The sequence below is a fragment of the Geotrypetes seraphini genome, chromosome 4 (genome assembly GCF_902459505.1).
Source record: "Geotrypetes seraphini chromosome 4, aGeoSer1.1, whole genome shotgun sequence".
In the NCBI taxonomy this organism is placed as follows: domain Eukaryota; kingdom Metazoa; phylum Chordata; class Amphibia; order Gymnophiona; family Dermophiidae; genus Geotrypetes; species Geotrypetes seraphini.
In genome coordinates, this window is record NC_047087.1 from 235677097 (window position 1) to 235691960 (window position 14864).

At 38.0% G+C, this 14864-nt stretch overlaps 1 protein-coding gene across 4 annotated transcripts in view; it reads right to left on the bottom strand.

Moving 5' to 3' along the window:
• The window catches only part of WDFY4 (WDFY family member 4), a 613830-nt gene that overhangs the window by 337211 nt on the left and 261755 nt on the right, over positions 1–14864 (bottom strand). For all 4 annotated transcript variants that reach the window (XM_033941175.1, XM_033941176.1, XM_033941173.1 and 1 more), the window contains exons 31-34: positions 14032–14157; positions 9676–9837; positions 7218–7412; positions 1495–1621 (exon numbers count right to left, since the gene is read on the bottom strand). In XM_033941175.1, the coding sequence (XP_033797066.1) occupies positions 1495–1621; positions 7218–7412; positions 9676–9837; positions 14032–14157 (610 nt within the window). The remainder of the gene's footprint in view (positions 1–1494; positions 1622–7217; positions 7413–9675; positions 9838–14031; positions 14158–14864) is intronic.

The window sequence follows — 14864 nt, forward strand, 5'->3', positions numbered from 1 at the left end:
TATCTTGAAGACGCTCCAGAAACAGCAACAGCGAAGATGAATGAATAGGTAAAGGCCCTAGCGGCAAAATTGGATACCATATCTAAAGTTTTTGAACAGACTAATTTGGAAACTAAAATTCTATTATGAAAATACATGATGAGGTGCAATATCTCCAAACTCATAGAGCAATAGCAATAAAAGACAGTACTTTGCTCCACTAGAAAATAGAAAATATTGAGAATTTCAATTGTCGATTAAATGTAAGAGTATTGGATTTTCCTAAATCCTCTGGAATTTCTCCATATGATATGTTCAAAAGGTATTTGGTAGAAGTTCTGAGCTATTCCGCAGAATTTATACCTCCATTAAACAAAATTTATTATCTTCCACTATCCACAAAACAAATCCAAGGAAATATTGAAGAAGAAAAAAATGCTCAGTCTTCACAGATTGACTTTAAAAATATTTCTGCAATTCTTGAGGAATCTATTATCGAGTCAGCTATAAGAACAACATTATTGATATCCTTTGTTTTTCAACAGGACTTGGACTCATTTATGAAACAATATTTTAAGTTTTCAAAAACTTTTATTTTATGGTAAATGAATATGGGCATACTTAGATGTCACTAAGACAACTCAGGAAAGGAGGAAACAGTTCTTGTTCTTGAGACAAAATGTAATTTCTTTAGGGGCCACTTTCCTATTAGCTTACCCCTGTAAGTGTGTTATAAAGTATGCACAAATTAAATATGTCTTTTTTCTCCCTGACCAATTAAAGACATTTCTGGAGCTGAAAAAGATAGCCTAAAGTTGGACACAGTAGTTAGATAGAGCTAGCAAACTGGCGTTATTGCCTTTCCTCTTGACTTTTTAAGTTTAATTAATAAATGTACTTTTCTTATTTTTGAGCCAACCCCCCTCATTATTTGGGGTCTAAGGAAGGACTTTCAGTTATACTTTGAATTTGTGAGATGCATACTTAGAATATTTTCCTGTATTTCTGTAACAAGAAGTTTGTTTTTCTTGTAAGGTTTTTTAAAAAAATTATATAAAAAAAGAACATACTGTATAATGCACAATAAACAGCAACCTAACAGACAAACTAAACACTGTATAATAACAGGTAGGCATTAAAATCAATTTCATCTTGGGACTATAATCATCAGATCAACCTCATCCTTTCCATTTGCATGAGTAATATCACACAAACTATACTGTTTAAAGCTTAATAAAGATGGAGATGAAGACTGATTTCAAGAAACCTTGGAGGACAAGTATATATGATCTTTAAGAAAGAGAATGGAATTGTAAATGGCATGGATGGGCAGACTGTATAGACCAAATGGTCCTTATCTTCCTTCCTTATTTCTATGAAAGTAGCAGTATTGTGGTTAGCAAAAGTAAATTCCATGATTTGGGCTAGGTCTATTTGGAGACCATAGTTTTAGGGAACCCTGTCTTTGAAACTTAACGGGAAAAGTATCTGTTAGGTCTGAAGCTCGCCACTCACCTCTTGACCTTGTAGAAACAATGTTGTTCTCATCTTGACTAATAATATGAAAGATATCAATAGCAAAGAGCAGAACTTCAGTTTGGAAATTCTTCTTCTGTTCATAAGAACTGTCCTCCACAGAAGCCTGAAAAACACATTAGCAAAGCATTAAAGACAAGTAATCAATTTATAATGTAATTCACATGAAGTGACAACATGGAACTACGAGAGTCTAAAATCAACTGGTAGGAGGTGAGGTGAGTGTCAAATCTGCAAGGTTCTGTGGTTAAATACAGTAGAAATGGGAATCAAGGGCTAAATTGTGATTGTCTTGGATCTTGGTGAGATGAATAACAACAGATTATATTTAATATAAGGAAGGAAAGAAACTGCAGACCAACAGAAATAAGACACCAGTTGTTAGAAGACTTTGAAATCAGGAACAGGTGCAACAATAACTGTCACTGGAGTTCCAGAAAAGACCAACAGCTGTGATCTAAATTTTTTGAGCTGTATTCCAAAATTACTTAATGTTCAAAACAGTCATACAACAAGCAGTGCTCACTCTGTCTTAGGCACTGTACAGTGAAAAATCAAGATCCTCGGTATGATGAACCTAACAGAAGATGTCCTTTTTCAGAATGAGAACACTGCTTACTGAGACTTTCAACACGTTTGCAAATGAAAGTTCAAAGTGTTGCCACTTAAATTTTTTGGCAAAGCTTGGTATCACTTGTGCAATGATATAATCTAGCCAGTTTAAAGTGATTCAGGACCACCTTCTCTTTGAAAGTTAAAATTGCTGGAGGAGTTTGTTGCTGGTCTACAATTCTAAAGAAATATATAAGAAGTAACCAGAGAGGAATGTTTCAGCATTAACAGACCCATTTTAGCTTACCGTATATACTTGGATATAAACCAGGAATTTTGGGCCAAAAAATTGGCCCAAAAATGGGGGTCCTGGTTTATATTCAAGCCAATCTCCCCACCCCCGAATTATTTCCCATGTTCCCAGAGTATTACAAATTTTCAAAGGAACATTCCAAAGGGAAACTTCTCTTAAAAATTAGCTTCAGAGCCCAAGTACAATATACCCATTGGCCTAAAAGCCCCAGGACTTGCCTCCAAATACAACTCTCTTAAGCTGTTCTGGTGTCTTTGCCCCTCTTTTTATTGAGTCTCAGATATGGGAACAGACAGTATTTGAGATATCTGCTTTCTGATGAGGCTTTATGTTTAGTTTCCCTGATAAAAGCAGTAGTGTTTTTTAGATAAGTCACAACAAAAATAACATGGTACTTGTCTGTAACTTTAAACATTCAAGCTATGCAATCATACAACTGTTGTCGCATAGCTAAGTCTTCTACATCTCCATAAAAGTTGTTTATGTCACCTGTTCCTAAGAAATAACACTTTTTGAGTTATCCTACTTTATATAGTACAAATACCCTTCGGTAATATGCAGTTTGTAATATTTTCACGTTCCACATTTTTACCGGCCAGGTTGCTTATTTTGCCCTACACATAAATTAGCTAGTTGTTAGTCATACAATATGCACAGAATACTCTTTTTTGCACTCTTCCAATGCTGGTGTAAGTTTGTTTCTTTTTTTTTGTCTCCATTAATCCTATAAATTGACTTTGTTAGGTATATGGCAGCGTATCATGGATGTTTAAAGTTACAGACATGTACCATGTTATTTACTTGTCACTTTTCCTTTAGTGTACATTTTGTATTCTCAAACCTATTTTTCAGCATATTTATGTTTTGAGATGTAAAATAATTCAATGCCATTTCAGTTTGTCAGTTTAGAGTGTCTATCATTGCTTGTTTTTTGTCAAGAAATAATATAGCTCTCCATATTTATTTATTTAAAAATTTATATACGGCATACAGCTATCAGTTTCCATATCACATACATAAAACCTTGTTTCCCTACGATTATCACATATAACATAGACATGTTTAAACAACATCATTAATCGTCCCTGTTATAAACAGGGATAGAGTGCAAATTCAATCAATTCAGAAATACAAGCAAGCTTTAAATCATACATTGCTGTCAAAAAAATTCTAAAAGGCGATTATCAACTGAAATATATTCAAATGTGTTCTGCATTTTTATATTACTTTTATGTTGTCTCATATTTATATTGTCTTGTTTTTGTTATATAGAAGATCTCAACCTCATCCACTGGTTTAATTGTACGCTGTGGTAAATGTATTTCTGACCCCCTGAGAAAGGCTCCTGTGTGGCAGAAACACAGACTATGTTGGGTCCCTGTAACTGTGAATAAAACATCACTTTTGTCTCAACTATTTCATTAAGATCATTTGAGCTCATTTAATATTGAGGATCAACGTGTTCTATTCCAGAATTTTCCCACTTTGTTTTTCTTAAAATCATTTCATCTACAATGGAAATTTTTTCAGATAAGTACTTATATTTTTTTAAGAGTACTCTTTTGATGGATATTTTCTCCTCAGTAATACATGAAAAATTCAACAATAATATGAATTTATAGTAAAGGATTTTATTGAGCCCTTGTTGAAATATGCATGTCACAGTGTACAATGGTTATGATTTCTCAAGACAGTGATTCATGATTTGATTGAAAAGTATCAAATATTATGAGCACAAAAAAACTTTTCTTCTCAGAAGATATTAAAATGATTTAAAATTGAATACAGACATATTTTCTTGTTTACTTTAAAACTTTTCCTTAGTTATTAGTACTGCTTTTGTGAAGTACCTGTTATCTTATACAAGTGCCACTGCATATTGACATGTAAGATTTATCTCAAATTTTTAAGCTACAGGAAAAAAGTTTTGTATAGATATTCAGCCAGCAGCAGGCAGCACTGTTTTAGCCACCATTGGTGTTATCCCTGGATATTCAATGGCAGGCCATGTTTGAGCACTGGAATTGAATGTATGGATCTATATGGTCAGCTATCTCTTAGAAGCATAGAAACATAGAAAAATGAAGGCAGATAAAGACCATATGGCCTATTCAGTTTGTCTATCCATGCCATCTACTGTCTTTTCCTCTCCTTTAGAGGTCCAATGTACTTGTTCTAAGCTTTCTTGAATTAAGAACATAAGGATTGCCATACTGGGACATCAAGCCCAGTATTTTGTTTCTAACTGTACCAAACACAGGTCCCAAGTACCTGGCACAAACCCAAATAGTAGCAACATTCCAGAGCTCAGATTATATAAAACTTCATTCCACCAATGCCTAAGAGCCAGCCTCATCAGTGATGTCATAATGCCTTGATTGTCCTATACTTGGCTCACATAAGAATTGCCATATTGGAACAGACTGAAGGTCTATCAAGCCTAGTATCCTGTTTCAACAGTGGCCAATCCAGGTCCCAAGTACCTAGTTAGATCCCAAGTAGTAAAACAGATTTTATGCTGCTTATCCTAGGAATAAGCAGTGGATTTCCCCAAGCCATCTCAATAATGGCCTATGGACTTTTCTTTTAGAAAATTATCCAAGTCTTTTTTAAACCTCCACAAAGCTGATTTCACCACATTCTCTGGAAACAAATTCCAGAGTTTAATTACACGTTATGTGAAGAAATATTTCCTACAGTTTGTTTTAAATCTACTTCTTAGTATCTTCATTGCATGCTCCCAAGTCCTAGTATTTTTAGAAAGAGTGAACAAACGATTCACATCTACCCTTTCCACTCCACTCAGTATTTTATAGAACTCTATCATTTAGATATTCATCTCCACCACTTCCACAAGGAGGCCATTCAACATATTCACCACCCTTACTGTGAAAAAGTATTTTCTGAGGTTACTTCAGTCAATCCCTTTTCACCTTCATCCTATGCCCCCTCATTCCAGAGTTTCCTTTCAATTGAAAGAGACTCATTTCATGTGCATTTATGCCACATAGACATTTAAACATATCTATTAGATCTTCCCTTTCCCACCTGAATATCAGTGGATAATCTTCACAAGCCTCTCCTAACTGATTAAATCACTTTGAATATTAACCCCCCTAAGTAAATCAAGCTCTTAATCAGGGCCAACATTCAATGTTTCCAAAGAGAACATCAGAATTGCCGCTGCTGGGTCAGATCAGTGGTCCATCGTGCCCCCAAGTCAAAGACCAGTGCTCTAAATGAGACCAGCCTCACCTGTATACGTTCCAGTTTAGCAGGAACTTGTCCAACTTTGTCTTGAATCCCTGGAAGGTGTTTTCCCCTTTAACAGACTCTGGAAGAGCATTCCAATTTTCTACCACTCTCTGGGTGAAGAAAAACTTCCTTACGTTTGTATGGAATATACCCCCTTTCAACTTTAGAGAGTGCCCCCTCGTTCTCCCTACCTTGGAAAGGGTGAACACCCTGTCTTTATCTGCTAAATCTATTCCTTTCAGTATTTTGAATGTTTTGATCATGTCACCTTTCAGTCTCCTCTTTTCAAGGGAAAAGAGGACCAGTTTCTTCAATCTCTCACTGTATGGCAACTCCTCCAGCCCCTTAACCATTTTACCACCAGCCCCTTAACCATTTTAGTCACTCTTCTCTGGACCCTTTTGAATAATATCGTGTCCTTTTTCATGTACGGAGACCAGTACTGGACACAGTACTCCAGGTGAGGACACACCATGGCCCAGTACAGCGGCATGATAACCTTCTCCGATCTGTCTGTGATCCCCTTCTTTATCATTCCTAGTATTCTGTTAGCCCTTTTCGCTGCCACTGCATATTGCGCGGACGGCTTCATCGACTTGTCGATCAGAACTCCCAAGTCTTTTTCCTGGGAGGTCTCTCCAAGTACTGCCCCGGACATCCTGTATTCGTGCACGAGATTTCTGTTACCGACATACATCACTTTACACTTATCCATATTGAATCTCATTTGCCATGTCGATGCCCATTTCTCGAGCTTGATTATGTCATGTTGCAGATCTTCGCAATCCCTCTGTGTCTTCACTACTCTGAATAACTTTGTATCATCCACAAATTTAATCACCTCACTTGTGGTACCAATGTCCAGATCGTTTATAAAGATGTTGAAGAGCACGGGTCCAAGCACCAAGCCCTGCGGCACCCCACTGGTGACGGTCTTCCATTCCAAGTATTGTTCATGTACCCCCACTCTCTGTTTCCTATGCTCTAGCCAGTTTTTATCCACGTGAGTATTTCACCCTTGATTCCATGGCTCGCAATTTTCCAAAGTAGTCGTTCATGTAGAACCTTGTTGAACGCCTTCTGAAAATCCAGATATACAATGTTGACTGGGGCGCCCTTGTCTATCTGCCTGTATGAACACAACACAGAGTAAAGCACTAGCAGAATAAAAATACATAATTTACAGGAAACTCTTTGGGAGTATTTTTAGCAGAAACGTACTTAAATTTGAGTATCATCCTTCATGGATCCTGCAACTGTTCTGCAAGCAGTAATCAAGACCTGTCATTACCACTAACTTCCCTTTTTTAGTTCTCTCTCTAACCCTCTATATCCTGTATTAGAAATTTATCAATAAAGTACAATCATTTTAACCCTTTATTTGGCATTGTTGCTCAGAAGCAACATGTGTTTCTATGGTTCTTATGGGAGATGCATCCCCAAATGCCTGTTACTTGGCACTGTTACTCTTGTTCAACATCAAGGTATGTAAAGCTTCCGTTTTCATCATCTGTCAATTAAAGGGTTAATTTCTAAACACAACAAAATTCTAAAAATAGGAAAAGAAAGGCACCAAACTGACCTCCAAAAGAAGTTCTAGAGGGTGGCATTGTTTGTGCAGAGGGATATTTATTAAACTCTCCATCAAAAGGATGCGTATAAAATCACAAACTTGTTTCCTTGATGGGTGAACCTTCTGTGATAAAGGTGAATCATCAGCACAGCTTTCCCCACCTGCAGCTTGGCTCCGATATTGCAAAATGGTTCCATTTTCACTCTAAGAAACACAACAAATCAGTTGTATGATATGTGAACTTCAGCAATCAACATTAATTTTGTAAATGCTGGCCATTGCAGGTTTCTCTGCTTCAGGATATTCAACACTGAATCATACTCAGATACCAGCAATGAATATGTTGGTTTCTGGCAGCTGCTGAATTTATCTAGGTACCATCAATATTCACCACAGGTACCCGGATAGTATTTGGGCACGTTAGGACAGTTACTGGTGTGGCTTAACTTGCAGAGCTGTGGAGTCGATACACCAGACTTTCAACTCCAACTCCTACTATGCATAGTAAATTGAAGAGAAATTTGATTAAAGAAACTTAGGGCTCCTTTTACAAAGGTGCAATAGCAGTTTTAGCGCGCATTTAGCGTGCGCTAGCCACTACCACCTCCTCTTGAACAGGCGGTAGTTATTCAGGTAGCACATGCTAAATCCGGTGCGTACACTAAAAACGCTAGCGCACCTTTGTAAAAGGAGCCCTTAGGATATTTCTTTAAGTATGAAATTAGGACTAATAAGCTTCAAAATATTTGAAGTATAAACAAAAAAACTCTCCATATATACACGTAAGTATAAAATGATAAATTTACCATATATAATAATGGTATGCTTTTATTCTGAAGATGAAGTTGGAGTTGGTACTTTTTTTTACTGACTCTAACTCCACACACAATTGCTTCCAACTCTTAACTTCACAATTCAGACTCTGACTTCACAGCCCTGTTAACTTGCCCTAGTAAATATCTGATTACTGAACTAAACATCAGCTGTACCTGGATAACTTCTAGCTCCACCTTGGAACCGCCCCTGGATAATCCAACACTACCCAAATAGTGTCAGGACTGTCAGACATGTTATTCAGCAGCATTATCCACATAATTTTCATTGATTATCATTACTTGGACCTGGTGAGCGCCACTCAGATAACTAGCTTTAAATATTGATCCCCATAGAGATTGATTATGGCTCCTCCTTGCTCACAATTGAAAAGATGCAGTCTAGAATTCAATCGTGTGAGGCTGATTATCTTTGTTAATTATACAAAGACATCACTCACTTGCTCTCATTCTCAGAATCCCTGAATGAAAATACTAGATACCACAAAACAAGTGAAGAACACCTTTTGTGACAGCGATAAACAAACAAGCCAACATCTGCCTTTCTACCCCTAGTTCTATGTGGAGTAAAAAGTTGGTCAGGTCATCATCCATCCCACTCTACTGCCAACTTGAATACCATATAAAGAAGTCACAGGAAATGATTTTAGAGGTGACTGTATCAGTGGATGTGGCTAGTGTACGGTTAGACAATTCCGGTACTCGAGAGCCACAGGCAGATCAGTTTTTCAGGATATCCACAATACATATGCATGAGATAGATTTGCATCCCAAGAAGGTAGTGCATGCAAATCCATCTCATATATATTCATTGTGGATATCCTGAAAACCTGACCTGCCTGTGGCTCTTGAGGACCAGAATTGCCTACCCCTAGGCTAGTAGATGTGCAAACAGCTGCTAGTTTTAAAAGGGGAAGTACACAAATATTTCTCTTCCAAAGCTAACATTTGTCACCGCAGAACAGGCATCCGTGTATGACTACCAAGGGAGGTGGTGGAGAGGAAAACAGTGATGGAATTCAAAAAGGCGTGGGATAAACACAGAGGATGTCTAATTAGAAGACAAATTGTATAAATTAAAGAACTAAGGCCAGTATTGGACAGATTTGTATAGTTTGTGTCCCATATATGGTGATTCGGTGCAGGATGGGCTGGGGAGGGCATCAATGGGAACTCCATTAACTTGGAACATGAGGATGTGACTGGCTGGAGTGAGCTTAGATGGCAACTTCAGCAGTTGGAACCTAGGAGAATATGTCTATATACCAGAAATATCACAGAAGAGACAAGTTAATTTAATCATATATTTTTAATTAGAATAACTAATTGGCAGACTGGATGGACCATTCAGGTCTTTTATCTGCTGTCATTTACTATGTTACATGCCAGCACCAAACTCTGATCAACAGCACCCTCAAGAATGACTACTTTTAACCATATTTAAAATGTAAGTAGGATCACTCCCAGTATATACTTATACATATGCATGTGGTAGCAAATTTTGCATATCCCATTTTCTAGGTATAAAAATCAGATTTTACATATAGAAATACTTTCCAAAACTATCCTCATAATATCTAAACACTCCCAAGGAAATATCATTGGCCCATTAGCGGTAATTCAATTTATCATACCTTATGTGCTCCAGAAGAACAGATCACAGCGGTCAAAGACTGCAGAAATTCAGAAGAAATCCAAACAGGATCACAAGGATAGCTGTGATATATTATACAGAAGAACTGCATCACACTGCCTGGGTAAGTAATTTCCCACGAGTCTTCAGTACCTGCGGTAGGCTAAACATAGAGAACACTGACAAATGACTCCTTTCATCTTTCAACACAATTTGTTTTTCTCTTCTGCCATTGCTTTGTTCTTATGACATATGTACAGAAACTTAAATATCCTCCGTAGGTTCTCAATATAAGAAATGATTACTTGATTATGCAAACTTTGTTTATGGCAATACAATAGATTATACATTACTTTAGCAGTTTAAGTCTTGGAGTTTGACCCATGTCTTCTAAAGGAGAGATGCTATGTAGTCTCCAGTGAGAAGAAAAAGCTATTAAGATGATCTGAAAGGTTTAGGAGTCTGACTCTGAAAATTAGTAGTCTAAACTAGTCCCCTGGAAAATTGATTAAAGCTGGACTTCTACACTTAAAGGGTAGTTACTGAGGTGTGTTAAAGCAACAACATGTTATTTACCCCTTAAGGTGTATTAAAAAGGCAATTCTATAATCTAGGTGCCCATGTTTATACACAGCTTGGGCCAGATTCTATAAATGGTGCCTAATTGGTGCCTAAATGGTGTTTAATTGGTGTGGTGTTCAATCTCATATATTCAATTAAAGTGACTCAACACGATTGTGTTTCAGCCCCAAACTGCCTCAGGAGTCTGAATGTATAAGGAGACAATATGCATGGAGATAAACAATTTTCAATTCTTGGTTCTGTACTCCAATATTCACTTGATGGTTCTATCAATAAATGTAAATGAAATTGAGAGGTGTGGCAGTTAGTAGTCAAAAAGGAATATTCTCCACTGAGAGTGGCGTACATCGCAGGCAGTATATGTGGAGAATATTTCTTTTTGACTACCAACTGCCATTCCTCTCAATTTCACATACATTTATTGATATAACCATCAAATGGATATTGGAGTACAGAACCAAGAATTGAAGATTGCTTATCTCCATGCACATTGTCTCCTTATATATTCAGACTCTTGAGGCAGACCCATTTGCGGACGAAACACGATTGTGTCGAGCCACTTTAATTCGATAAATGAGACTGAACACTGATCAATCACCTTCATTGTTTATTTTCTGCTTTCACGTCCTGTGAAGGTGGTATCTCCTGCATTTTCTGCATGGTAATTGACCACATCATTGATCTTTAAAAAAAAAAAAAAATTAAAAAACAATCGATTAAAAGTTGTGCACAGAATTCTGCACAGTACCTAGTAAGTCAAGGTGCCCTCCAACACCTACATGAAAAGTAGGCATGGTTAGGAAGCGGAGAATAGGCATGGTAGAGGTAGGCATTCCTAGGCATCTGAGATAGGTGCTCATATATTAGGCCTGCCTCTAGGATTACTAGCGATGGCTAAGTCTGCTTAGGTACCGCTAGTCATGATTCTATAAAGGATGCTTAGCGGTTGATTGACAATTGCGTGGACTGGCATCTAAAAGTTAGGCATGGCTAGGCGCATACCTTTAAAAAGCTTGATTCAGGGCGAAACAGGTCCCGTCGGCAAATACAACATAAGTGCGCTTTACCATTTGCAAGCTCCAAAACGTCGGGGTTTGATTTCAGAGAAGACAATTATGAAGATAAGAGATTTCTCTAGCGCTATGTGCTTTATATAAGATAAATGATTTTGTCTAGCGCTATGAGCTCAATATAAACGATTATAACACCACATATTTGACACAAGAAAAATGATCTGTTCAGTGTTTAATACTACACGCAGTAACTTAATGGTTTTCATGTGTTGACATTTTTACTAACACTGCACAGTCAAAGTCCCTGTCATTATTGGAATTTGTTATATAAAAAATTTTGACTAGAGATAGATTAAAAGATTAAAAATTGAAAAGGAAACTAGAGAATATGATATATATGATTGCTGAATAGAATAAGATTGCAAGTTTTGTGTATGCAATTGATTCAATTTGAAAGAAACCCTATTCCCCAAGTAAGCCAACTGAAATTTTGATGATCTTTGGTGTGGATTTCTGAGATCCTTTTCCTTCATTTAAGCACACTAGTATTTTGTTAAACCCTTTGATTATCTAAAGTTTGTTGTGGTTTATCTCCATTTTCACTACAATATTGACACATGGCTAGAATACCAGCGCATATGTGTGCAAGTTTACACTTGCCCACAAAAGTGCCAGCAGGCACCTATTCTGTAATGGTGCATCTAACTTACATAGCATGTATTGTAAGGGGGGGTACGTACATGTGCAGAATATGGGCAAGCTTCCAATTATGTGCATAATATACAGAATACTGTAATTTATAAGCTCCCCATGCTGTATTTACAAGTCTATAGGTCTACGGCTGTCATAACTGTGGATGAATAAATGTTATGCTCAGGTGCCATAAATGCCATTATAGAATAGGCTCCTAGAGCCAGATTCTGCAAAGGGTGCCATTAATGGTGGAAGCCTGCAAAAGCTGCGCCATTCACGTGCCAATCACACTATGGCACTTTTTGCAGAATCACAGCCACATCAAATGTAGGCACTGGAAATGTCGGCCAGAGTTTTACAGGCCTACATTTATGGCACCTACCTGTGACGAGAATCACGTCTACAGAGGCAACTATCAGTGGCTATGTCCACTTCTGAAGCAAACCATGCCTACTTTTAACATAGGCACCGTTAGACATCTCTATAGACAGGACTTGGATGGCGTTATTTGTAGCAGCCTGCAGGCAGCTACATTTTTAAAAAATTATTTTTTAATTGGTTTTAAATTATACGGTCAATTACCATACCGTTTATGACTAATTAAACTAATTAAGTTAGACAGTGATATGCACCTACCACCGCATAACTTACACTGTGGTTTTGAGAATCAGGCCCCTACTGTGCATCTTTGGGATACCTAAATGAAGGCTCCCAGCTGTAGACTTGTCCCCTAAATATTTATAACATGCATAAAATAATGTACATTAGTTTAGGTTACCATGGGAAGCATAATAATGAGATGCAAAGTTTGCAAATGCATGCAAAACACTTCAGGACTGATATTCAAAATGATTTAACCAGGCGGAAGAAGCTTCTGCCTGCTTAAATTGCTAATGTAGGGCTATCTGCCACTATTCGGTGGCACCCAAACCACCTAACCATTAAATAGCACCTCTAATCACTTACCATATATACTCGAATATAAGACAAGATTTGGGGGATATAAAATAGGGGTATTGTCTTATATTAGGGTCAGCACCTACCAACCAGCTCATTTCTGTTGAGCAAAAGGTCCATTACATACCCTCTAGGGGTGACTATATGCAAAATATATCTTTATGCAGTGTATGTCTGTGTGTTTTATATATATATATATATATATACACACAGTATATATAATTTAGATTTAAGAATACAGTAAATAGATATGGGACTTATACCAGGCTAAACTCCATCTAAAGTTTTATTTCAACTGTTTGGCATATCCCTTGTCCACCAGCAATTCTTTTCTAATGATAAAGAAGCAGATTTCCTATTTTTTAAATTGAAATAAGTGCAGGTATCACCTAAATGGTACTCTCATATCTGCTTAGCATAGTTTAGGAGGGTGACACGTCACAATCGCACGCAGACAAAGCTGAACCAACAATTGCACGCAGGACATCAGCACGCCGGATTTAAACTAATAATATAAGAACATAAGCAATGCCTCTGCTGGGTCAGACCTGAGGTCCATCGTGCCCAGCAGTCTGCTCACACGGCGGCCCAACAGGTCCAGGACCTGTGCAGTAATCCTCTATCTATACCCCCTCTATCCCCTTTTCCAGCAGGAAACTGTCCAATCCTTTCTTGAACCCCAATACTGTACTCTGCCCTATTACGCCCTCTGAATTTTAAAGCACTCCGACGGGGGGGAAGGGGTGGAACCACCGCACTTAACTTAGTAGTTTTGGCGCTACCATTAGGGGTGGGGGGAACCCCTCACATTACAGAGAAAACTGAACTTTTTCCCTAAAAAATAGGGAAAAAACCTGTTTCCTCTATAATGGGGGGTTTCCCCCCCAAAGGCAGCGCCAACACTAAGTTATGTGCAGTGGTTCCCTCCCCACCCCCATACCCCTTGGAGCACTTTAAAATTCAGTTTAAATCCGACGCGTTGATGTTCTGCACGCGATTGTCAGCCCAGCTTTGTCTGTGCGCGGTTTAGTCTATGAACCGTTTAGGAGAATTTACAGTGTGAACGTCACACTAGGCTACAATTTGCAAGCAAAACTAGAACAGCTCCTTACCTTACTGAGTATTGCTTTCACTATCCCGAGCAGCAGCACAGCAGCTTCTGTGCACAGGCCAACTTCTAAGACCTGATCCTTGTCATGCATCTGCAAAACCCACTGTAGCATCGAATCAAGATTCCCCTGAAACACAGCAACATGCTGTCTGTGAACGACGACAGACTTTTACTTGTCTTCTCCAAACTAAGAGCCTGGCCATTAATCTAGCAATGCTTACTGCATACAGAAGGCTCAAGTATTTCATAGGATACAAAACAAACAAGGAATACTCTTTATACTGCTAATGATTCATTGGCCAAAATGAAGAAGCAAAGGTGCTATGTTGAAGAAACTAGTCTGGCCGTGCATTCTTTTTTTCCTTTCCTTTATTTTTTATCCCTTTCCAATGTAAATTTGTTTACAAGCCAATATGAGAAAGAAAAAAAAAAAAACATATGGAAAATAGACACATGCAGTACATGGTTGTTCAGCTTATCATACAGATGTGTTTTTCAATTACAAACAAAAAATAAATTGACAATCACTAAAATGTCCAAATAGCCATTTTCAAATACTGTTTTCTAGACAGTTTTCTATGCTGTTTGCCAGAAGTTCATCTAAATTTTAAGGGGGCATGTTTTGGTCAGGACTAGGGTGGGTTTATGACCTGGGTTGCACTATTCCCTCTGGCTGGAAGGCCCACCTCTTCACAATGGCGGGTCTTCCCCTTCCCAGTGCATCCTGGGATCCACTGAGAGTGGCATAAGACTCTGATTGACTTCAGGTGCCCAAGACACCTCCTATTGGTGGGGCCTTAGGCACCTGGGCCAATCAGGGCTTTAGGCCCCTCC